At 36.3% G+C, this 26,010-nt stretch overlaps 1 protein-coding gene across 11 annotated transcripts in view; it reads right to left on the bottom strand.

The window, feature by feature from the left end:
• HEATR5A (HEAT repeat containing 5A) overlaps positions 1 to 26,010 on the bottom strand; it is a 109,704-nt gene that overhangs the window by 68,663 nt on the left and 15,031 nt on the right. For 9 of the 11 annotated variants that reach the window (XM_027569978.2, XM_027569977.2, XM_027569976.2 and 6 more), the window contains 11 exons: positions 24,965 to 25,176; positions 23,401 to 23,509; positions 20,104 to 20,253; positions 18,887 to 19,061; positions 12,744 to 12,904; positions 11,318 to 11,573; positions 10,148 to 10,303; positions 8,069 to 8,319; positions 5,523 to 5,634; positions 2,854 to 3,006; positions 1,604 to 1,703 (listed from right to left, as the gene is read on the bottom strand). In XM_027569978.2, the coding sequence (XP_027425779.1) occupies positions 1,604 to 1,703; positions 2,854 to 3,006; positions 5,523 to 5,634; positions 8,069 to 8,319; positions 10,148 to 10,303; positions 11,318 to 11,573; positions 12,744 to 12,904; positions 18,887 to 19,061; positions 20,104 to 20,253; positions 23,401 to 23,509; positions 24,965 to 25,176 (1,835 nt within the window). The remainder of the gene's footprint in view (positions 1 to 1,603; positions 1,704 to 2,853; positions 3,007 to 5,522; positions 5,635 to 8,068; positions 8,320 to 10,147; positions 10,304 to 11,317; positions 11,574 to 12,743; positions 12,905 to 18,886; positions 19,062 to 20,103; positions 20,254 to 23,400; positions 23,510 to 24,964; positions 25,177 to 26,010) is intronic. The other 2 variants (XM_027569980.2, XM_027569984.2) reach the window with 1 other exon arrangement.

Below are 26,010 nucleotides of genomic sequence, written 5' to 3'. Positions count from 1 at the left end.
GTTTACAAACATAATGATGAGTAAAAAAGTAAGTTTCAGAAACAATATACCACTTGCCTGATCAAAACCAACCAAAACTAAACAATGCACTCTTCAGGGAAACATATATGTGATGCACTTTTTAAAGATGCAAGCAGCAATGTCCACAATAGGCAAACTATGGAAAGAGCCTAGATGTCCATCAATAGATGAATGGATAAAGAAGATGTGGTGTGTATGTAGGTATGTATATATATATGTGTATATATATGTGTGTATGTATATATATATATATATATATATATGTATACACACACAGACACACAGACACACACACAGACACACACACACTGGAATATTATGCAGCCATCAAAAACCTGAAATCTTGCCATTTGCAACCACGTAGACAGAACTAGAGGGTACTATGTTAAGTGAAGTAAGTCAATCAGAGAAAGACAATTATCATATGATCTCACTGACATGAGGAATTTGAGAAACAAGGCAGAGGATCATAGGGGAAGGGAGGGAAAAATGAAACAAGATAAAACCAGAGGGGGAGACAAACCATAAGAGACTCTTAATCTCAGGAAACAAACTGAGGGTTGCTGGAGTGGAGGGGGGTGGGAGGGATGGGGTGGCTGGGTGATGGACACTGGGGAGGGTATGTACTATGGGGAGCGCTGTGAATTGTGTAAGACTGATGAATCACAGACCTGTACCTCTGAAACAAATTAAAAAAAAAATGCAAGGGAATGACAACCATAAAAATCAGGATAGTGATCACCTCTAGAGTAAAGCAGAAAGAATGGTATTAGACAAGAACTCACAGATAACTTCAAAAGTATTGTTAATGTTCTTGTTAAGGGTAGCTAAATCTGGGCCACTGCCTGTTCTTGTAAATCAAGTTTTACTGGAACATAGCCACATTTACTCATTTACAATTGCTTTTGAGCTACAACAGAGCTGAGTAGATGCAACAGAGACTGTACGGCCTGTGAAGCCTATGATGTTTACCATCTGGCCCTTTATAGCAAACATCTGCTAACCTCTGCTCTAGTTGTGTTGGATTCAAAGGTGTTCATTTTATTATGCTTTATAAGCCATATTTTAGATTTATTTTTCTGTAATACACTAAATTTTGTATCATTAAATACTTAACTATACATTAATTTGGAAATTACAAGTACTCATGACATATACTAGATTTTCTCTTATGTTTTTTTATCACATAAGTCAAATTTATGAAAAATAAAAACAACAAAAAACTAAAATTGTTAACAAGCATCTGGTTCTTATGAACACAGAATAGCACTAACAAACCAATAAAACGCATACCTGAAAAGGTTAACAGGCTTAATATTTAATTTCTTGCTTAAATCTGACTGTTTGGAAGATACAATATTCACCAAGTAACTTTCCTTCCCTTTTAATATGTATTTTTCTTTCAAGTTCCTAGCCTAAAAAAAAAAAAATCATATAACTGTTTGCTTTCGACTGCAAAAGGAAAATCATTCACCAACCATAGAAACTTGGCCTTATTAATGTACTAAACATATATTACATGATCAGAGGATAGCTGATTGCTATTAAAAATTTTTATCAAATCTAAATAGCAGATCCTTACTGAGTTAGCAAATCCACAGCACAAGGAAGTGGTGGAAGAAGACGCTGAATTACTTCCTCAGTAAGGAGATCACCACTGTGGGAAACAAAACTCTTGATAGCTGAAAAATAGAACAGACTTTTTTACTTGGCAGAATGTAATGAACCATGAAAAAAAGCATTCATTAATGTACAGCATTTATATTTTTATTAGAGGAATAAATGTGCTAAAAACAAAAAAAAAAATCTTGAAACTCTCACATAAAAAGGAAGCTAATGTCTTTTACCTCTAATCAAGGTAAAAAAAACAGTTTCTAGAATCACTAAAAGAGTCCAACGACCAAGTTAACAAAATCCTGCTCTTCTGGGTTTTACTCAACCCGAGCTCAGAAGTAGAATAAATTACCTTAGAACCTTAAGTTTGCCAGTTCTACGCTAATTCTGCAGAACTATGATGACATTTTAGTCACCATTGTTAGGTTCTTACAGATGTTACCTGAATCGTGTAAGTTTTTTAAGGAGTTATTTAATATGTATTTTAATATTTTAAAGTTAGACTGAGTTTCAAGATTAATTTCTTTTTTTTTAAGATACTTTTTTTAAAAAGATTTATTTATTTATTTATTTGAGAGAGAGAATGAGATAGAGAGAGAGAACATGAGGGGGGGGAGGGTCAGAGGGAGAAGCAGACTCCCTGCTGAGCAGGGAGCCCGATGCAGGACTCGATCATGACCTGAGCCGAAGGCAGTCGCTTAACCAACTGAGCCACCCAGGCGCCCAAGATTAATTTCAAAATTGTTTTATTTAAAGTAAAAATGCCATGAATAAACAAATAAAACCAAAATCAATGTTTCCATGTCTTTCCAGAAATACCACTTCCATAGTTCAAATATTCATGGTAGATACTATTTTTTAATGGTTCATATACTATAGAAGGGTACAACTTTCATATATAAAAAACTAAATGGAAACCATACTTAATCAATGCTAATTAAATCCAAGCCTAATATTCCTAAAAAAAGAATGAATGCCTACTGAAGACAAAGCAATCTTGGAGGTTCTCAACTAGATTACATCTAAGAAAACATGCATTTTCCTGAGGATCAGAATTCTAAAAAATTTGGTTTATCACATATCTGTTCTAATCACTAATTATGTTCAATTACGAAAATCACTGTAATATTTTCACCAATAAAGATATTAATATGGGAAAGTTAAGGAGTGAGGGAAAAAGCCAAAGGAAAGGGAGAAAAAAGACCAAGCTTCACCTACCACAGAGTGCACCAGCTCGTCCTTCCAAGGTTACCTGCCATGTAAATGAATCTCCCCGGCTTTTTTCTGTTTCTAGATCTTTAGGAGACACTGGAAAGACACACTTCCACAACAGCAGAACTCGACCAAGGTGATGACTGACAACCGCAGGACCTGTAATTTATTCAACTTGTCACTTATTAAAGAACCCAAAATGTTACTCTTTAAAACTCAGTAAGTTGATAGCAACTTGTTCCAGGCCAAAAATCAGATGTGATACATCTGACTGGAATTTTTTTTTTTAAGAGCTCAGCCTCATCTCCATGGTATTCCTTTTTTTTTTTTTTTTTAAGATGATTATGACCTGAGCTGAAGGCAGATGCTTAACTGACTGAGCCACCCAGGCGCCCCTGGAACTTTTTTTAGAAAAGATTTCAGGTCAGTAACATTTATGAACTAAGAGATCATGAATATACAAACTCAGTAATGAAAGGCAATGTAGAATGATAGTATTTTATTTGATAGCATTATCAGTTAAGAAAAAAGAAAAACTAGGAAGTATAAAAAACTCAAAGCTTTTCTCCCAAAGTTATTTTCTTTTTCTTAAGATTTTATTTTTATTTGACAGAGAGAGAGACAGGGAGAGAAGGCTCACAAGCAGGGGGAGTGGGAGAGGGAGAAGCAGGCTTCCCTCTGAGCAGGGAGCCTGATGTGAGGTCAATCCCAGGACCCCAGGATCATGATCTTAGCTGAAGGCAGATGCTTAACTGACTGAACCACCCAGGCACCCTAAAACATTAATTTTTTTTAAAAAAATATTTTATTTATTTATTCCAGAGAATGAGTGAGTAAGTGGGGGGAGAGGTACAGGGAGAGGGATAAGCAGACTGCACGCTGAGCATGGAGCCCGACACGGGGTTCAATCTCAGGACCCTGAGATCATAACCTGAGCCAAAACCAAGAGTGAGATGCTTAATTGACTGAGCCACCCAGGTGCCCCAAAACATTAATTTAAAATTTTAATCCTTTTTTATATGTTGATTATGAACATACAATAAAATATGATATACTAATCTTTTTAAAAAAAGATTTTATTTATTTATTTGCGTGAGAGAGAAACAGCATGAGAGGAAAGAGGGTCAGAGGGACTCGATCCCAGGACTCCAGGATCATGACATGAGCTGAAGGCAGTCACTTAACCAACTGAGCCACCCAGACACCCACTAATCTTTTTTTTTAAAAGACTTTATTTATTTGAGAGAGAGAGGAAGGGAGAGCTCCTGCATGTGCAGGGGGAGGGGCAAAGGAAGAGGGAGAAATAGACTCCCCTCTGAGTGGGGAGCCTGCTGTAGGACTCAATCCCAGGGCCTTGAAAACATGACCTGAGCCAAAGTCAGATGCTTAACCCACTGAGCCACCCAGGTGCCCCTAAGCTCTTTCTTTAAAAGAGAAGGGATTTCTTGTAGTCTTCTTCTGATGGAATTATTTTTCTGAAAAATTTTATTCTTTGAAATATTGCATTTATTAAGTAGTTTTTCTCCTTTAATTAACCAAGATCATCAATATGGCAGGCATGAAACACCCAGCCAAAAGCAAATAAAGGCTTGGCCATATTATTCCTTCCCATCACTTTGTGAAATGACAACGTATGCCAGGGTCCAAATTTTAAACCATTAAAAAGTGTAAAAACTCTTCTTAGCTCAGAGGCTGTATAAAAGAGTTGGCAAGCCAAATTTGGCCCATAGGCTGAACCCTGATATAGTCCAATAAACCTCTTTAATCATCCCAAAAACATTATTTACAGTGGTTCTTCATTTGTGATTGTTTAATTTAAGCTCCTTTTAAATCAAACTACTTCAGAGGTGTCAAAATGATTTACTAGTTAAATCCAGCCAATTTTATATCTTGGCAATAAATGATATTATAAAATAGATTTAAAATATAACTTTAATAAAGCAATAAAATTGGTTCTCAAAGTTATAGGATATAAATGCAAGTCATGACTATAAAATAATAACTGATTTTTAATAAATATAGTGAACCATATCCCCTTCGACTACCTTATTGATATTACCAATTCTCAAAACAATTACAGAATTGGAGTCACAGGCTATTGTATGTTCTCCTGCCTACCCTTCATTGTGGAAATTCTTTTTTCTGGAGATGGATGTGAATGATTTTTGGAAAAGTCAGAGTCATTCAGAGTTAAATCTGAAAGGTAATCAAATTGGCTTATCCTACCTAAGGCTCATAAATTGTTTTGTTTTTTTTTATTTTTTTTAAAGATTTTATTTATTTGATAGAGAGAGAAAGCACAAGTAGGCAGAGTAGCAGGCAGAGGGAGAGGGAGAAGGAGGCTCCTCACTGAGCAAGGAGCCTGATGTGGGACTTAATCCCAGGATCCTGGGATCATGACCTGAGACAAATGCAGACACTTAACCGACTGAGCCACCCAGGCGTCCCTCATAAATTGGTTTTGAAGAGAATCTCAGATAAGGAGATCTGAAAATATTTTGAGGAATGGAGTAAGTATATGGCTTCCTAAGGTGACTGCTAGAAGAAAAATGTTTGTGTGGATAAATTCTGGTACAAATTAAAAATCAGTCTCCTCAAATCATACATTACAGTATTTTACATTCAGAAAACAAAGTACTTCAGAGTCATGTAAACCTTCCACAGACTATTATTACCTAACGTCATCAGAGCTGCAATCAATAACCATCCAGCTTGTGTGCGCTGAGCTGAAAGACGACTGTTTTGTACAGCTGAACACAGCAAATCCTCCGCTAAGGTCATAATAATCTATTTATATATGGAAGAATAAGGTAAAGAAGAGTATCAATTTATAGGTTACTGGACAAAAGACAGGAACTAATAATCTCTTGAAAAATGAACTCTTATATATAACGAATATAAGTGATAAAGGACTCTCATTCATGTAGACTACACCACAGGACAACATCATAGAGAAAACTATAAAAAAGTTAAGTTTAGGTTAAATACTGGCATATTAGGTTCTATACAGAAACCTTTAATTCTTTGTAGAGCACATATTATGACACTGTACAACTGTTCAAGTCAAGGTGCGTAGAATTTGAATTTACTTTTAGTTTTAAGCATTTATCTTAAATCTGTAATTACCAGAGAAAGTTTCCTTATAGGAATCTCCCTTTTTAAAAATTTGCATACCTTTTTGATACCTGAGGGTCTGATAATCTTTCTAGAGGCAGTATACTACAGAGATTAAAAGTACTTAAAATAGTCTCACACTGAAGTGATTTTCAGAGTGGGATTCATAAAAGTATTATATTTTAAGTCGACGAAATAGGCAAAACAAAAGGGGAAAAACCAGATTATTTCATACGTTATGGATAATGCATGCTTATACAGTACAGAGGCCAAGAGGCATCTATTATGTCTGAGAAAACATCTGTTACCAAACACCTCTAGAAAAGGAGCAAGTATTATAAGTTGGCATATAAATTTTCTAAACAGGAAGGCTAGTGTATTTTAAAACAACTAACCAACTTATTACTAACTTAGGACTACCTGAAGCCAATATAATCAATGGATAACACTCAATAAAAACAAGGATAAAATAAAACAATCCTTTCTGCCTAACTAGTAAGATCTGAGGATATTAAATTTAATTCAATACAGGCAATGGCAATTCTTCGCTTAGAAACATATGACAGAATATGTTAGTTGTCAATCACCTTACTCAAGTGACATTGGCAATACTCAAAATAGTTTTACAACTTCTGAAGTAATGGTACATTCTTCTGCAAAGGTTAAACGGCAGATACATAATACTAACAATGACATATGAGTGACAATGAGAAAGCAAGGAATGGTGATTTATTCATTAAGTACGTATTTGGGGGCGCCTGGGCGGCTCAGTCAGCTGAGCATCTGCCTTCAGCTCAGGTCATGATCTGGCAGGGGAGGGGGGGAGGTGTGTCCCTGCTCAGCAGGGAGTCTGCTTCTCCCTCTCCCTCTGCCCCTCCCCTCACTCATGCCTGAGCTCCCCCCCACTTTCTCTCAGATAAATAAAAAACACCTTAAAAAAAGAACTTATATGTGTGTAAGGCCTAGGTTACAAAGGCTTTCACTGTCAAACAACATTCTCTGATAACTCACAATTCCTAGTTATTCAATCCACTGTTGCCATTATCTTTTTTTGATGGTACACATTATCCCACTTTGGTCAGTGGGAGCCCCTTAAGTTACTTTCTGTATCCTTTTAAAATGAACACAGTAGTCATTGATGACTTCCTTGTTCTCTGGTATGAGGACAAGGTATTTCAGGTTTACACTGTGCCTTTCCTGCCCCAGATCTGGAACCAGCCATTCCTTTATGGAGCCCTGATTGCCTTTTTGCTAAAATGATGTTTAGAGCCATAATCTGGGTGCTAGGGCTTTTCCTTCCTACCAGGTTGTCACTGCTTTAGGTCTTGTCACTGGACAAAGTGAGGATTTAAGCTTTTTTTTTTTTTTTTTTAGGATTTTATTCATTTGACAGGGAGAGCACAAGCAGGGGGAGCAGCAGGCAGAGGGAGAAGCACGTTCCCCACTAAGCAGGGAGCCCGACTTAGGACTCAATCCCAGGACCCTGGGATCATGACCTGAGCCAAGGGTAGATGCTTAACCGACTGAGCCACCCAGGCGTCCCCACAGTGATATTTTCCATTCAAATGTAACATATGGGGCTTTTACTTAACATTCTTGATTTTATAGCTACAGCTCTTTGCAACTCTGTCCTCTACAATGCTATTTTATTTTTTTATAATACAATTTTATTTTTAATTTTTATTTATTAATTTATTCATTTTTAAACATAATCTCTACACCCAATGTGGGCTCAAACTCCACAACCCAAGATCAAGAGTTGCATGCTCTTCCAACTGAGCCAGCCAGGCGCCCCTACAATGCAATTTTAAATGCACTTCTATGCCAGAGCTAATTATATAGCAAAATAAAGCCTCCAGGAACAAACCGTTACTAAATGGAGATATTTCCAATAAAAAGCACAGAAAACATTCCCGTTTAAGTGTAGATAAGACACTTTTAACTATCCCTTTGTTTGTTACAGCAATTATTTCATAATATTTAAAAATTAAGTAATATAGCTGCTTTCTCAGAAAGCTGTCCTGCATGGCTTTGACTCACGAAGACAATTACGATTTTAGAAAAAAATTGAAATGTCATTATCATATGTGAAGAATGAAATCATTACCTTGCCCTTTCCATGAGGAATTCCTAAAGGACAATGTTTCACTGCTCCCAACAAAGCTGCCACAGCAAAACTAAAGCCAGTCACTGCTTCAGGTGAAGACTTAAGTACAGTAAGCCGTTCCAGGCAACGGTCTAAAAGAGGTGTTAGGTAAGAAGGTAATGCCACAGCAATGCAGTGTAAACACCAAGCTGCTGCTAGTCGAACAGAAATGCTAGGATGCTGAATAACTGAAATGACACTGTCAAGAATACCTAGAACGACAGAAGAAAAAAAACAAAAAAAAACTTAGCTCTACGGATAAATTCACTTAGCCAAAAGTAATCAAAAGAATAAGCAGCCACATGGATATAAAATATATTATCTTTATCAAAAGCCAAATCAGAATAGAAAAAAGATTTAAAAAGATACATAATTATAAATGATTTTTTTTTTAAACAGTAGGTTCCACACCTGGTGTGGAGCCCAACATGGGGCTTGAACTCAGGACCCCAATATCATGACCTGAGCCAAAGTCAAGAGTCAGCTGCTTAACCAACTGAGCCACCCAGGCGCCCCTAAATGATTTTTATATGCAAGAATTACTTCTAGGGGCGCCTGGGTGGCTCAGACATTAAGCGTCTGCCTTCGGTTCAGGTCATGATCCCAGGGTCCTGGGATCAAGCCCCGCATCAGGCTCCCTGCTCCGCAGGAAGCCTGCTTCCTTCTCTCCCACTCCCCCTGCTTGTGTTCCCTCTCTCGCTGTGTCTCTCTCTGTCAAATAAATAAATAAATAAATAAATAAAATCTTAAAAAAAAATTATTTCTAATATGAAAAATGATTTAAATACACAAAAGAAAAATTTTATTTCCTAAATAAGCTAATGTTCTGCTTTTTTATCTTCAGACCATTATTCATTTGGTACTAGGAATTAAAAATTATCAATATATAACAAAAACACCTTAAAAAGAAATGTCACACTATGCTCCATCCTCCTCTTTTAAAAAAAAAATCCCTTTTGGCACATTTATCTACATAATTAGTATGCTTCCTATGTACCATAACACTTTTGCCTGAGAACAAAATGTTGAACAAAATTGAGGCTTTGCTAGGTCCTCAATGGGCTACTAACCAATTATGAAGACAATGGAGTACCAATACCAGTAAGAATAAAAGTCTGTATTGGGGCGCCTGGGTGGCTCAGTCGTTAAGCGGCTGCCTTCGGCTCAGGTCATGATCCCAGGGTCCTGGGATCGAGCCCCGCATCGGGCTCCCTGCTCAATGGGGAGCCTGCTTCTCCCTCTCCCACTCCCCCTGCTTGTGTTCCCTCTCTTGCTGTGTCTCTGTCAATAAATAAATAAAATCTTAAAAAAAAAAAATAAAAGTCTGTATTTGCTGTAATACAACTTCATCAAAATATGTAACAGTTCATGTTGGCTGCTAAATTATACGGGATAAAGAGCTTACAAACCAAATATAATGCCGGCTTCGGTCAGCAGGAAATACGTACCACAGTTAAAAGACAAAAGCCATCAAAACCGATTTTTTATAATGATTAAATAAAAGACACATATTGTATGATTCCATTTATATGAAATGTCCATAATAGGCAAATCCATAGAGACAGGAAATATATTAGTAGTTATCAGGGGCTGGGGAAAGGGGAAATAGGGAGGGTGAACTTTTTGGTATGTGAATTATCTCTCAAAGTGATTAATTTTCCAAGAGAAAGAAAATGGAGACTGCTTGAAAGGACCTTTGAGGAAGTGAATTACTTGTATCATATAGAAATTAATGTTTTCACTGCAGATGAGAGACAAGAGTTCAGGTTTGCTTTTCTTTTTTTCCATGTTATCTTAAATATTTCCAGAAAGGGAGGACTAGAGGGTGACTTAGTGAACAACCTGTATAAAAGAAAAAACTACAATATACACATATTCTTAATAATCCTGAGTATATTTATATCATAAAACATCTCTAATAAATCTACAGAGGAATCCATAATAAATGAGTTATATGAGAAAGACTTGTTTCCTCAGAAAAAAGTTGTCTAGAATAAAAGTAAAAACAAGGTATTCAGACAAGTCACAAACAACAGATACCTGCACTTGAATCCTGCAGTAAAGGTGCAGCTGTGGTGCCAAGACTGTATAAGAGATTTCCAAGCTCTTGTAAAGCACACACCAGCATATGCTGGCTGGCTGTTGCATCTGTGGAGCCAACCCGGGTTTCCACGTTACCATCATTCATCACGGCATCTGATAGAAGCATAAGATTTAACTACTTGTCAGTGTTTTATTATAATATATTATAGGCGGTAGGTGTTAGGAGCAGAAAACATGGGGCGCCTGGCTGGCTCAGTTGGTTAAGCAGCTGCCTTTGGCTCAGGTCATGATCCCGGGGTCCTGGGATCGAGCCCGACGTCTGGCTCCCTGCTCAGTGGAGAGCCTACTTCTCCCTCTCTCTGCTTGCCACTCTGCCTACTTGTGCTCTCTGTCAAGTAAATAAATAAAATCTTAAAAAAAAAAAAAGCATAAAATATAAAGGCAAAAATTAATACCTCCTCTCTCTATACATGAAACCCTTAAGGCAGTTAACGGAAATACTACAATGGGGACTTGCATCAGTTGAGAAAGAATTGAACTAATACAACCAATTTAGTTCAAGTAACCTGACCATCAATCCCTTAATTACAATTACAAGTGGCATTGAAAGGAAGAATGCATAGAAAACTAAAAAATATTGCAATTTCATTGGTATATAAGATAAAGAGTGCACTTAAAATAGTACAGGAACTGGGATGAATTGATTGGTTTTTTCTTGGGGGGGAGGGGCAGAGCAAAAGGGAGAGAGAATCTTAAGCAGGCACCACACCCAACCCAGTGAGGAGCCTGATGCCGCGCTTGATCTCATAACCCTGAGATCACGACCTTCGCCAAAATCAAGAGTCGGATGCTTAACTGGCTGTGCCACCCAGGTGCCCCTGAGATTAACTGATTGTTCTGAAAACATTGTATCAACCTCTAGAGGAAAATTATGAATTCTGAGGAATTATTATCACCAGCCTTTAAGACTTGTATATATATACACGATAGTTATATGTTAGATAGTTTATGTCTCATCTATGTATTGACAACTTTACCCTAAAACAACTGACATCTATTACAAAAGCGTTTTTTTTGTATTAATATAGTAATATATACCAGTCTAGCTTTTCCAAAAGGACAATTCCTTCAGCATTATTAAAACAGACTGTCTTAGTAGATCCATACCCACAACTTTCTTCAACTTCCAGATAGCCTGGCAAATATTCTTGGCAGCAGCAATTTGAGCCTTTTCTCCAAGAAGACCTCCTATAGTAGCTCGAAGGATAAATGAAACACAACGGCGACCGCAGACAGCATCAGTCTGAGTTTGGGTGGCTTTAGGGTGTGACTGTGACACAAGGCTTAGGATATGAGAAAGAAAGGCAGCAAAATTTTTCTCCAGCCATGTTCCTCCTAATGTTGAAACAAATACCACATAAGCCTAAAAAAGAAAAGAGTTTTATCTTCAAAATGAAATAATTTCATTGAATGAAATGAATTAATATTTTCTCTTCCACAAAATATACAAAATTTGTTTCTTTTTATTCTTTCCTCATTTATTGCTGCTTCAGCTACATAAATATAATAGTATTCTTCTGTCTGTATTAAGCCCAAACTGAAGTACACAGTCTTTCAATTGGGATTTCATTTGTGCTGCATTTTTATTTTGGTCAGACGATACCAAGTTTCAGGATAACCAGCATAGCCAGCTAATATGGAGACTGTGTCTATGGCTCCTCCAAACAAAGGACTCACGCTCTTTAATATTCTGAACAAGAAAACCCAAAATGAACATAAACACACTGTAAGAATTAAGTATGTTCCAACACCGTAACTCTAAGGGAATTCAGTTCTAGAAATGTGAAAGGAAACTTTACAGTGATGAATCATTGCTTTTTCTTTTCATGAATGTTAATGGTTGGTCTCACTCCAGAGATACAAAGACAGTAGTTTCCTTATGTAATCTGTTCTTTTAGAAATACAGTTTACAATTACACTGGCACATCTTACATTTTGAAGAAATCTATTATCTGTATATTGTATAAAACATCTTGAGGACATATGTGAATTTAAAAAAATACACATTTGCTTTGAACCACAATGACATTTAGAAAACAATAGAGACCTCTGTGTTGTTTTATTCTAAGATACTTTTCCTAGGTTTAGCTTAGATTATATGCTATAATCTTCACTTAGGAGTTGAAACCATATTAAATGGAAATACAGTATTTCCCATACTGAATGATATGTACCTTAAATCTGAACTGTACAAGCACACAAAAGCACAATGGAAAACATGTTAAACTGTAAGACACATGAAAGCACAAGGCCTAGAAACAAATGTTTGTATTTCAAAGGAAATAAACAAAAATTTCCATTAGCAACTTAAAACACATTGTGAGTAATAGCCTATTTCATTGGCTTTTAGGTAACTAAGGTTCTCTTACTTGTAACCTAACTTTCAAAGAGTGGCCTTACCATCTGTTTTATAAATATGAGAGCAGAAGTAATGACCCTGCACAGTATCACTTATGCCCAGAGTATTCAGATATTAAAATTCTCATTACAGGCCAGTGAGTATTACACGTAGATACTCATTTGTGACTCTAACCTGAGTAACTCCAACTCGAACATCCCTACTGACTGAACTGGTTCCTTTCAGCATATCTCCACTGGCTCGAAGAAATCCTGAACTCCCACGTAGAAACCCTGTTCCTAGTAATTCCAGAACTTCCTCCAGAGATACTCTGCGAATGCTTTGACGTGAGACTGCTATAACAAAGAACAAAACAAAACATGTGATTCGTACTTTACAGAGACTAAAATTTTAATGCATGACCTTGATTTGCATGATCTTGGTAAGCACGTTAATAGAAACAAAAATAAACTAAAAATCCAAACAAAATGCAAAATTGACAGGACATTACACACATTAACAAACAAAAAATTATGCAAGGGTTCAGAGGTCAAATCCTAACAGACCCTGAAGTATCATGTCAATGACATTTTAAGATTAAGCTACTTCAGGATTATGCCTTATTGCCCTTTTTTTAAAATAGATTTTATTATTTATTTGACAGAGAGAGAGAGTACAAGCAGGAGGAGCGGCAGGCAGAGGGAGAGGAAGAGGCAGGCTCCTTGCTGAGCAGGGACCCCAATGCAGGGCTTGATCCCAGCACCCTGGGATTATGACCTGAACCGGATAGGGTGCCCCTATTGCCCTCTTTTCCACAGTAGAAGGCTAACCTTTTTTTTTTTTAATTTTTTTATTTATTTGAGAGAGCATGAGTGGGGGGGCGGGGCAGAGGGAGAGGGAGAAGCAGACTTCCCAGGACCCTGAGATCAGGACCTGAGCCAAGGCAGACGCTTAGCCAAATGAGCCACCCAGGCACCGTAGGCTGTCTTCTAAAACAAAAAACATTAACTGCCCTTGCTCTCCACAAATGAAAATGCTTATAGCTTTAAAAGTTTAAAATGCTTTAAAAATTCTTTTCAAATACTAAAAATGCCAAAAATCATAATTTTACATTTCCAAGTGCTCTACAACTTTTAATGAAACTTATATAAAGTAACCACCATATCCTATTTTTTAAAATTCTCAACTGCAGGTACAACTTTTGTTATATCCTCAGTCTCTGAAGAAATCAAAGCAAAATATTACTAAACTGATCAGTTGGCCCTTAGGCTACAATAATCAAGAGATTAGTTAGGGCAGAATGTGTCTTCATGTCTGTTTGCAGTATGACACAGTTGAGTTTCTCCCTGTGACTATCTAGGGAACAAGATCTCTTAAAACACACACACACACCTTTCTCCCTTTCATTCTTCTGAATAATGATGGTCAAGAGCTCTGACCCTTATTATTGGCTCAAGTCATACACAGTAGAGAAATAAACTTCCATTAATCAAAATTATGAACAAAAAATCTACTCCTCAGCATAAAGAGGAAATAACCATCTGAAACAAATGAAAATCTATGTTGGTGTTTGGGAGAAAAACATTAGTGAACAGTCTAAAACCCATGCCTTCATGAATCATAAATTCTAGAAAGGAAAGAATAATAAACATAATAAATGACTAAGTATAGAGTATGCTAGACAATGATTAAAGCCATGCAAAAAATAGAGCAGCTCAGGTTCAGGAATACAGGGGAAGTGTTTGTGATTTTAAATAGGGTAGTCAAAGTAAGATTCATTGGAAAGGTGACACCTGAACATAGTTTGAGGACAGTGAGGGAATCAGGCATGCAGATATCTGGAGAAAAAGTGTTCTAGGCAAAGGAAATATCTAGGGCAAAAAGGCCTTGAGGAAGAATATGATGCCTACTGGGTTTAGAGTTATGTGAACAGAGCAATGGAGGACTTTAGTAGGGGACAGGCCAGAGTGTAAAGATGGGGGAAGAGAAGGCACTGGTCTTTGTAGATCATTATGGTAAGGATGTAACTGAAATGAGGTGCCAATGAAGGACACTGAGCAGAGGAGTGATATAATCTGTCACTCTGCTTCTGTGCAGAGAGAAGACTGTAGAAGGGGGCAAAGGGAGAAGTAGGGAAACCAACTAGAAGCAATTTAGTAATTGAAGCAAGAGATGATGGTGGCTTAGATGAAGGTGGTTGCAGAAGAGTGGAGTCTGGATAAACATGTATTTTTAAGTTTTTATTTGAAAAATTTTCAAAATTAATTACAAAAAGAGCTGCAAGAATAGTAAAATAAACTCCCATGTACCCTTCACCTAGACTCACCATATTCTCTTTATCACTTTTTCATTTTTGAAGAGTTTGTTTATGGCTAGTTGTTTTATACAACAGCACTCAATTTGAGTTTGTTTAGTATTTCCTCAGAATTTTTGGCAGGAGAACTATGTAAGTAATGCTGTAAGCCTTCTCAATGCGTAACATCAGTATGCACTATCAGGTTTGGGGTCAGTCTGTCCCTACATTAGTGTTATGATCCTTGAACACTTGAATAAGGTTTGTCTGCCAGGTTTGTTCACTGTAAAATATCAACTTTCCTTTTGTAATTACTATGCAACCTGTATGGTGACAATATAAATATGCTGTAACCTATCAAACTTTCATCCAACAATGCACTGAGCATTCCTACCTGCAATAATTATTACTATGACTGCAAAAAGGTCATTATCTAACAATCATTCCTTCTGTATTTATTAGTTGGCATTCTACTGTAAAAGAGAGCTTTCCCATCTCCTTTACTTATTTTCAGTATGCACGCATAGATTTCTTCATTTAATAGGTTATAATCCATTTGTCATTATTAATTTTGCTTCCAATATTGTCCTGGATTTGACCAGTGGAATTATCTTCAAAGAGCTGGCCAGTGGGAGGACTTAACTTTTTTTGACACAACAATATGTTCCAAGGTCATCTTCAGACATTTCCTTCACCAACCCCCAAATTAGCCAATTCCCCAAGGGGTCCTCATTCTGGGTATGTTTTAAGATTGCCCAGTAGAGAAGCTATTGAGTGTGAGAGCTAAGAATCATGGGTGACTTTACAAATTTTGATTTGAACACTTGGAAGGACACAGTTGGCATCAACTGAGATTAGCAAGCCTGCAAGTAGAACAGGTGTATGAATGTTCTAGAGGAGGAGAGATCAGGTATTCACTTTACAAGTTCATTTGAAACATCAAATAAACATCGAAAGAGATGTCAAATGGGAAGCTAGATCTGAGCCTGGTGTCCAGGCTAAAAACAGAGATCCAATAATCCCTGACATGTAGATGGTATTTAAGCCATGAGACTAGGTAAGATGACCAAGAGGATGAGCATACACATACTGCAAACGAGCAAGTACTAGGCAAGGGGCCTCTTCTATAAAAAGATAAGGAATCAACAGAGAAGACGAAACAGGAATTTCTAGTGAGGAAGAAGGAAAACAATGAGAGAATGAAGTCCTATAAAGCCCAGTGGAAAAAAACAAGGAAGAGGATCAGCTGAGTTAAATGTTGCTGAAAGGTCAAGTGAGACAACTGAGAACTGCCCACTGGCTTTAGCATGGCTGAGTATAAACATCAGCTCAAAAAGGGGGGGGGGGGTTTCTTTTGTTCAATGACATATCCCATGTGCTCACAAAAGATCCCAGCCAAGTATAAACAAGTATTTATTGAATGAATGAATGAATGAACATGGAGGTCTTTGATGATCTTAACCAAAACAGTTTCGGTGGAACGAATGGGGGGAAATCCTAACTGAAGTGGGTTTCAAAGATATGGCAGGAGGGAAACTAAAGACACTATCAAGAACTCTCCTGAGGAACTTTGATGCAAAAGGAAGAGAAATGGCGCTCCAACTGGCTGGGAAGTAAGATACAAGAATTTTATTTTTATTTTTATTTATCTATTTATTAAAGATTTTATTTATTTATTTGACAGAGAGAGACACAGCGAGAGAGGGAACACAAGCAGGGGGAGTGGGAGAGGGAGAAGCAGGCTTCCCGCGGAGCAGGGAGCCTGATGCGGGGCTCGATCCCACAACCCTGGGACCATGACCCAAGCCAAAGGCAGACACTTAATGACTGAGCCACCCAGGCACCCCAGAATTTTTTTTTTAGATGGGAGAAATAAAAGCACGTTTTTGTAGGTAATAATCCAATAGAGAGGGAAAAACTGGTATAGGAGAGGGGAGACTTCCTAGAGCAATGTCCTTGAGCAAGTGAGAGAATGATATATATTAAATTATATATATTAAAAGATCATATAAATTCCCCACAACTTGTTCCAATGATAAGAAAGTGTCATACTCAATCCCTACTTTTTAAAAAATTTTACTTATTTATTTATTTATTTAGAGCACACGAGTAGGGGGAGGGGGAGTAGGAAGGGTGAAACAGGCTCCCCACTGACCAGGATCCCGGGATCATGACCTGAGCCGAAGGCAGCCGTTTAACCGACTGAGCCACCCAGGTGCCCCCTCAATCCCTGCTTTTTAAGTGCCTTGGAATAACCTACCACCTGCCTGAAACCTGTTAGTTTTACTAGGAAAATCACTTCAGCTCTGTACTTCATAATCTTTGCATATTGTAGTTGAGTATACAAACCTCCACTGCATTTGTGTTCTAAATTATTAAGCACTATGTTGCTATTAGTCCTTGACCTTAAAAAAATCTATTATGGTATCTAGATCACTTTTTAGTTGTACAAAAATAACTCAGTTATTTGTAAGCTAAAACTTACAGAGGCAAGATGATAGAATTTCTAACAAAAGATTAGGCCAAGGATTTTTATTGTGGGTGAAGTTGATTCTTCACTTTGCTTAGTCTGATTACAAAAACACTAGTATCAGTTTAGTGCTACCATTGAAGCATACACATTAAAATATTTATTCATAATTCTTATGCAATTCTACACTTTGCTTGTTTTTACTGAAACCGCCTGGGTGGCTCAGTCAGTTAAGCGGCTGCCTCAGGTCGTGATCCTGGGATGGAGCCCTGTATTGGGCTCCCTGCTCAGTAGGCAGCCTGCTTCCCCCCACCCTCTGTTGCTACCCCTGCTTGTGTTCTCTCCCACTCTCTTTGTCAAATACATAAATAAAATCTTTAAAAAATAAACAAACATGTCTTCCAATTTCAATTCCTTAGGTGGCTTAAGATTTAACCTCCTAAATGTCCTGAACAACTTTTTTTTTGGTTTGGGTTTTTTGGTGACTTCTTCCTATTCCCATTCACCTTTCCCTCACCTCCCTATAAATAAGACAGCCTTACTGAATTATAAGATTAGAAACACCGTAATAAAAATAAAACTTCCTTATTATGAATTTTATTTACAATCTCAACTGGAAAATGAGGGAACTGTAAGTTTGATAATGTCCCCCAGATGACTGTGACATGCTGTACTTCCTGTCCTTTCCCATCACTGGTTAAAAAACATTGGCTTTAGAAAAAAAATTTCCCTTTATATAACTATAAACAGTTTCTCCAGCAATGCTTCTCAAACTTTAATGTGCATACAAATTGTCTGGAGATCTTGTTCAAATGAGAATTTGGATTTATTTAGTTGTGTTTGGCTTGGGTTTTTGCATTTCTTACAAGCTCCCAGGTGATGCTAGTACTCCTGATCTGCAGGATCAGGAGTTTGAGGAGTAAGTTTCTATAGAACAAACACATTTGGATTTGTGTGATTGTTTATTCTTTCAAGACAGAATGATAAAGCAAGTTTTCAGTTACTCATCAATGTTTTATATACACTGTTGATTAAACCCAGGCAAACTCTCTTGTTTTCAAAAATACCCCATCCCTGCTCATTGCCTAGAAGCATATAAATAAAAAGTAACAAAAAGCAAATTGTCTAAGTACAGTGAATTTCAAATACCTGTTGTTTGGAATTATTTACATCATTGCTCCCTTATACCAACCTAGAAAATGGCAAGCCGAATATAGGTAATCAAATTCATGTTGCTTAAAAAAGAATTAAGATTTAGATCATATCTATTATTGGATAACAATTAACAATTTACTTAAAAAAAAAAGTAAAGGCCATAAAGTAAAGACGATGACTGAATAAAGTACATTTCTTCAAGAGTTTGTTTTTTTCCTCAAATGTTTACTGAATTGTTTGAAAATGAACTTTTGGGACCTACAGCAATGTTTACAAACTGAAAATGATTTTTAAAATATCCTGCCTCTTTTCACAATTAATAATGGGTAGTATATATTATAGTTTAGTAGTATTATATTTGTTTAAACCAACTGGGAAAAAATTACAATAGACATTTTGAAAATAATTATATAAATTTACCTGCTCCTGGATGTTTAGAAATTATAGCTTTAGCCAACACTGTGCCTAGTAGCTTTGAAACTGAAATCCGCACATCATAATTGGAACCTTCAAAGGACTTAAAACATAGTGTGGCCACGCTATCCAGGTCTGTACTCCACATAAAGATGGCCTCTTTCTGAAGTTCAAGGAGACACTATTTAATTGAAAAAACAGACGTTAATGAAAAACAAAATACAAATGTCAGGTTCAGATCTATTTAAGTTGTAGAAACTATCAAGATCTAAAAAAATTATATACAAATCCGAAGTATCTAAACAATCACTGCAGAGACAACAAATGAATACTTGCTAAAAGTCATAAAAATTATACTATATAAAACAATGTGTCCACAGAGGATGGAAGGAGAACCCATTCTAACTCAGTAGGCTAGGAAAAACGTCCTAAGAACCAATCTGTTGGCTATGAGCAATTGTGAGAATAATTACAACATAAACAACTTTACTGTCCTATCTGACCAACTGTATTAAGAAGCCATAATTCTGCTGAAGATCACAAGACTTGGCCTAGATCTGCAGAGGACTAAACTGCCTTATTTTGATTCTGTTTCCTAGCTTGCAAAAAGTGACATATTCAGAGACGATGGACTCTGAAAAACAAACTGAGGGTTCTAGAGGGGAGAGGGGCGGGGGGATGGGTTAGCCTGGTGATGGGTATTAAAGTTCTGCATGGAGCACTGGGTGTTATGCACAAACAATGAATCATGAAACACTACACATCAAAAACTAATGATGTAATGTATGGTGATTAACATAACAATAAAAATTTAAAGAAAAAAGTTAAAAAGTGACATATTCAAAAGAAATTAAAATACCAAAATCTAAATCCTAGACTTAAAAAAAAAGAAGGCATGATAAAAACAAATCACTTTCAAATAGCATAAACTTTACATGTAAACTTTAGTTTACAAAACTATAGAGAGGAAGCATAGTAGAGTGAAAGGAATACTTAAGAGTCATGGTAACCTGAATTCCCCACCCTCCAACAATATTCTGTGAACTATCTGAAGAACCCTGCGAATTTATATAACTCTCTGGACCTCAGCTTCCTCCTATGCTAAAATAAGATGGGCTGATTTCCAAGGTTGTAGCTCTGAGATCATGTAGTTGTTAACAGGGATAGTAATTTAATTTTCTTTGTATTTATTTTGAGAAATTCTACTTATTAGACCATTTTACCTTTGCAGCAGCACAACGAACAGCCATGGATCTATCCGTTAAGCAGGATTTAGCAGCTTTATAAACATCCCTGTGGCAAGGTGTAGCAGCAGCTCCTAGTCCATTCAATATATTTTGCAAACTCAACATAATCTCATATCGACCTTGAGACTACCAAAAAGAAAAAATTTAAATAAGAAAAAAATTTCACTGAAAAGTAGCATTAAGCATCAAAATTTCTCTCATGCACTAGTGAAATACTTCAATATCTGTATACACTAACCAACCCATCTGACATCAAGAAGCATTAATAGCTGTTATTTTATGAAGTGTTTACTATTTGAAAAGTGATATGTGTATATATTTCAACACAATACAAAGGGCTGATGTGAAGATTAAATGAAATTATATGAAAAATACTAGTACAAAGCTTGCACACCGTTAAGCATTCAATAAATGGTTGCTATTAATGAGGTTAACATGGTAAGAGTTCAGGGACTGCCATCTAGCAGCTACGTGACCTTGAGCAAAACAGTTTATCTGTGAAATGGACATATCCACCTCACAGGTTGTTGTGAAGATCAAACAAGATACTACATGCAAAACGCTGAGAAAGGTGCCTGGCATACAGTAAATGCTCAATAGGTTTTATAGCCATTAATATTTCATCATTTATTGGGCTGAGTAGTTGAACTCAGAGGACAAAAGTGTGGGCTTTAGACCTGGGGCTGAATCTTGCCTCTGATCCTTAGCACCTGTGTGACTTTAAATTGTTCTTACTTATTTCTCCATCTATAAAATGAGAATAAGATGAAACCCATATAGCCAGTGTGAGAAGTAAATAAGTCCTTGTGGGGAAAACATTCACCACAGTGCCTGGTACATAGTAAATACTCAAAAAATAGTAGCTGCTTATATTACTGATAATTTAATAAATGCCCCAAATGATTTCTATATCCCAGGAAGTTAAGACCACTAAAAATAACTAAAGTTGGGAGAAGACAAAGATCAACATCAACTACCATTTTCATAGGAATGTTATCAATTTATCTTTGTCCAAAGGAGCACAACAGTGAGTAATTAATAGGTGGACATAACCAAATGGGTCCCAAGGTGAAACTTCTGAACTTTCTTTCTATCCCAAGTTTATGTTGTCTGTTACTGAAGGGTGTGAATTAAAGGTGGGAACCCTTTGGATATCTCCAACATGTTGCAGTACCTGATCAACTAAGTCATAAAGATAAAAAAAGCAAGAAATACAATCTTCATCAATAACTTTAAAATTTCTGAGACTTATAGAGTAATCCTGTTAACCATGGGGCCTAAAAAGATTATAGCTGAACTAATGAAGTGGAAAGAAAGTTTAAAGTGGCCATTCCTCAGCAGATAAAAGTTCTTACCAAGATTTCCTTTTAAATAAAACCCAGTTTACAGATGTTAACAATCTCTTCTGCTGAATCACTTTCTTCAGTCTTTTAGCAAACCACTGCTTAGAACTGATCTCCTGAGTAGATTCAACCACTAGATTTTGTTATGGACTTCAATTTTTAAAGTTCTTGAATAAGCTATGTTTTGTTTTGTTTTTTTAAATTTTATTTTCTACAATAATCTCTACATTCAGCATGGGGCTTGAACTCACAACCAAGAGTCACATGCTCTACTGACTGAGCCAGTCATGCACCCCAAATCAGCTACATTATCTGGAAATTTATCATATTTTACATGTGAACTTTCAAATTCAGGTCGTGATCTCAGAGTCCTGATATGGAGCTCTGTGTCAGGCTCTTTGCTCAGTGTTAAGTCTGCTTGGAGTTTCTCTCTCCCTCTCCCCCTCCCCACTGTACATGTCCTCTCTCTCAAATAAATAAATATTTTTTTAAAAAAAAATGTGTGGGCAACTAGATAGCATTTTTAAAAATTATTTCAGAGCTGTTTTCTAGACTTCTTTTCTTTTTTTCTTTTTTTTTTTTTCTAGGTAAAGTTAGAACAAGAACTGGTATATTGTTTTTATATTTAAAGGTGCTGAATTATCCTTAAATATTAGGGATCACAGATTTAAAATTTTTGATAAACACATACAAATGCTTTCATTTCAAAAATGACTGGTGAAGGGCACCTGGGTGGCTCAGTCATTAAGCATCTGCCTTCCTGCTAAGTAGGAAGCCTGCTTCTACCTCTCCTACTCCCCCTGCTTGTGTTCCCTCTCTCTCTGTCAAATAAATAAATAAAATCTTTTTTTTTAAAGATTTTATTTATTTACTTGAGACAGAGAGAATGAGAGATAGAGAGCACAAGAGGGAGGAGGGTCAGAGGGAGAAGCCGACTCCCCGCTGAGCAGGGAGCCCGATGTGGGACTCGATCCCGGGACTCCAGGATCATAACCTGAGCCGAAGGCAGTCGCTTAAACAACTGAGCCACCCAGGTGCCCATAAATAAAATCTTAAAAAAAAAAAAAAAAGGTGAGTGGCGCCTGGGTGGCTCAGTCGGTTAAGCAACGACCTTCAACTCAGGTCATGATCCCAGGGTTCTGGGATCCAGCCCCACGCTGGGCTCCCTGCTCAGCAGGGAGTCTGCTTTTCCCTCTGCCTCTGCCCCTCCCCCTGCTTATGCTCTCTCTTTTTCTCTCTCTCTCAAATAAATAAATAAAATCTTAAAAAAAAAAGATTAGTGAAACTATAGTTGTCAAGAAATTACAGTAACTTGGGAGCCAAATGGAGAGACAGTTACAAAAACAAAGGGTATTCCACAGTGGTAAATGATCACAAATCAATAAGGATAAGGCTGAGAATATATTCCCCCGGCAACTAAAAGGTTAACCAGATCCTGGTCATACTTATATCCTTCATGCTCTTTCCCAACCTGATTATATTCCTTACTCCTTTCTGATGCTGGTAGAATACTAATCCATCCATCAGGTATCCAGTAGTTACCAACTACATATCTGGATCCTTGTTGACAAACACTTGCTGCAGTACTAGTATTAGGGGAAAAGGTAATGTGAAAGGAAGAAGCAGGGATGGGTCTGCCAGAGAAATACCTTAGCTTCTGCCGATTCGGATTTATCCAAAATTGTAAATTGCATTATTGATTTTCTAATAAAGATTTAATATACAGAAGAGATACGTGCATCTCCTAGAAAGATTTCATTTATGGACATATTTATATATATACCTATGTATGCTTACCATAGGTAAAGCATTTTTATTGGCTCAAGGAACCATAAAACACAAAATGATAAAATACTTTTTATTCTTTTTTTGATGTAATAAAAATTATAGTTTATCTTTTTATTCCTTGGTTGAACTTGTGGTTACTCACCTCTGCACTCTTCATAGCTTTAAGAATATTCCCCACTGTATCAGTAAAGGTGTTAACCAGTATTCTACCCAACTTCTTGTACAAGGAACCCAAACATACCACAGCAGCACTGAAACAACATTTAGATTAGAAATTAGTCATGAGTGGAAAAAACAGGAATAAAAAAATCTTAGACTATGTAAAAGTGACTATTTAATTTTACTTTTAAAGGATAAAATTGCCAGAATCTATTCCACTATTAAATCCTAAGGTATGATGCTTGCATGAATACCAAATAATTACACTTTCAATAACAGTAATTTAAAAAAAAAAGTATCTTCAAATAATTGAAACCTCAGCCCAAATATTCCATTCCCTCAAATTTTTTTATAAAATAATTTTTCATGAAACTGACTTTCATATATTAGATAATCAAAGATAATCTTAAAGATACAAGATAAGAAAAATAGGAAATAATGTTCTTATCAAGTCTGAAATCTGAAAACTCCATGGGAAAATACATTCTGTTCTAAGCTAAAAATTAGATTAACAAAAATTTCTGTAAAATTACTACTGTGGAACCATACATGGCAAACTACTTTCTCTAAAATAACAGATGAAAAAATGAATTGAATCTTATGGAGAAAGAAACTAAACTGTTCTTTTTAGGAGCTCAGAAGAGTATTTTTCTATGTGGTATTTACTATTAACTTTTACTACGAAGAGCTAACAAATTAAAAGAACACCAAAGATCTGAAGAACTCAAAATACTTTTTCTTAAACACTCAACTGCTAAGATTTTTTGTATTTATCTTTAAAACACTTTTTTTTAGGGGCGCCTGGGTGGCTCAGTCGTTAAGTGTCTGCCTTTGGCTCAGGACATGATCCCAGGTCCTGGGATCGAGCCCCATATTGGGTTCCCTGCTCAGCGGGAAGCCTGCTTCTCCCTCTCCCACTGCCCCTGCTTGTGTTCCCTCTCTCGCTGTGTCTCTGTCAAATAAATAAATAAAATCTTAAAAAAAAAACAAACCCACAAAAAACCACTTTTTTTTTAATAGTTAACATATATTAGTTTCAGGTATACAATAGTGATTCGACAATTATAAACATTACAAAATGCTTACTACAGTAAGTGTAGTTATCATCTGTCATCATACAATGTTATTACAATATTATTGACGATATTCCCTATGCTGTATTTTTCATCCCTAGGACTTGTTTTTATAACTAGAAGTTTGTACCTCTTGATCTCCTTCACCTATTTCACTTGTCTCCCTAAGCTATTCCCCACTCTGGCAACCACCAGTTTGTGTTCTATATTTATGAGTCTTCAACTGCTACATTTTTAGTGAGACAGTTTTGATTCCCAAATCAAGACTTCAAATACATCTAAAATATTTTTTAGAAGAATAGTCTCTCAATCAATGAGAAAATGTTAGATGTTTTTTAAAAGTTAGATTTAAAAAATGAGTGAAACAATTTGTATTGTTTCAAAATAATTTATCAAGTTGTTTGGGTTCTTTAGAAAAATGATTCAACAAGGAAGCACTATTTGTTTTATGTTCAGTTTTAATATTTAACTTACAGCTTTGTGGGAAGATAACTTGGAGAATCATCTTTGCTACGAATAAGATCATTACATTTATCGATTGTCTCATAAACAGAGAATGTGTCACCAATACTATAAAGAACGCCTAGATTTTTAGCAAGCAGTTTGCGGGTAGGAGGGCCTGGGGAGCTGTTCAACAAAGATAGGAGCTGTTCAACAAGAGTCTTCTGTTTCTCCTTTACATCACTCTGGAAAGGAAGTTAACAAAAAAGACAATTCAAAGTCAACATAATTACATATAATCTTCTAATACAATTCTTTCATATATTTAAGGATTAAAAACTCCAGAAAAATACAAAATTATTTTGACTAAAAATTACAAATAAGTGGGTGGTGTAGTCATCATACCACACAAGGTAGTTTGCTACCCTGCAGATATCTCCAAAAAATAATTTCTGGGTCACAATATACTGGAGTCTCTGTGAAGAAAGGTAAGGGTTCTATTTCTTCTATATCTTTCTTCTTCTGTTGTATTTTTATTTTAACCAGCGGTTCTTTGTTATTAAGCCTCTGCCCCATACATATCTGTATAAATAAGCAGGAACCTATAATCTATCATGAGTTGACCTTGTAATGAATGACTGTGTTACTCAGATCTTTTTCTAAGTTTAGTGCCATTTTCTTTCTGCAAGCTTATGCATCTAAATGCCAGTAATGTTACGCCATTTTACTTGTCTGCTTTCTGAAAAAGCAGTACAGAATACCATTATAATAGTAACGGTATTTAGGTGCTCACTAAGGCATAAGCTTCCACAATGAAGTATTTGTTAGTATATGGATTTTTGTCTTGTTAAATTCCAAATGTCTCCATGAGTACTGTCTCTGCACCACTTTTGCATTACATATAGTATTGTTATTATGTATAAGAATATCCTCATTTTTAGTAGGAGATGTATGCAGAAGAATTTAAGGTGCAATCACCTCATATGGCTCAGTAAATCAGTCAATCAAATATGGTAAAATGTTAACTGCTGAATGTAGGTGAAAAGTATGAGTGATTTGTTTTCTTTTTTGGAAACTAT

This window comes from Zalophus californianus, chromosome 6 (assembly GCF_009762305.2).
Source record: "Zalophus californianus isolate mZalCal1 chromosome 6, mZalCal1.pri.v2, whole genome shotgun sequence".
Lineage (NCBI taxonomy): Eukaryota > Metazoa > Chordata > Mammalia > Carnivora > Otariidae > Zalophus > Zalophus californianus.
The sequence above is the reverse complement of the archived record's forward strand: the minus strand, read 5'-3'. Positions and strand labels throughout refer to the sequence as shown.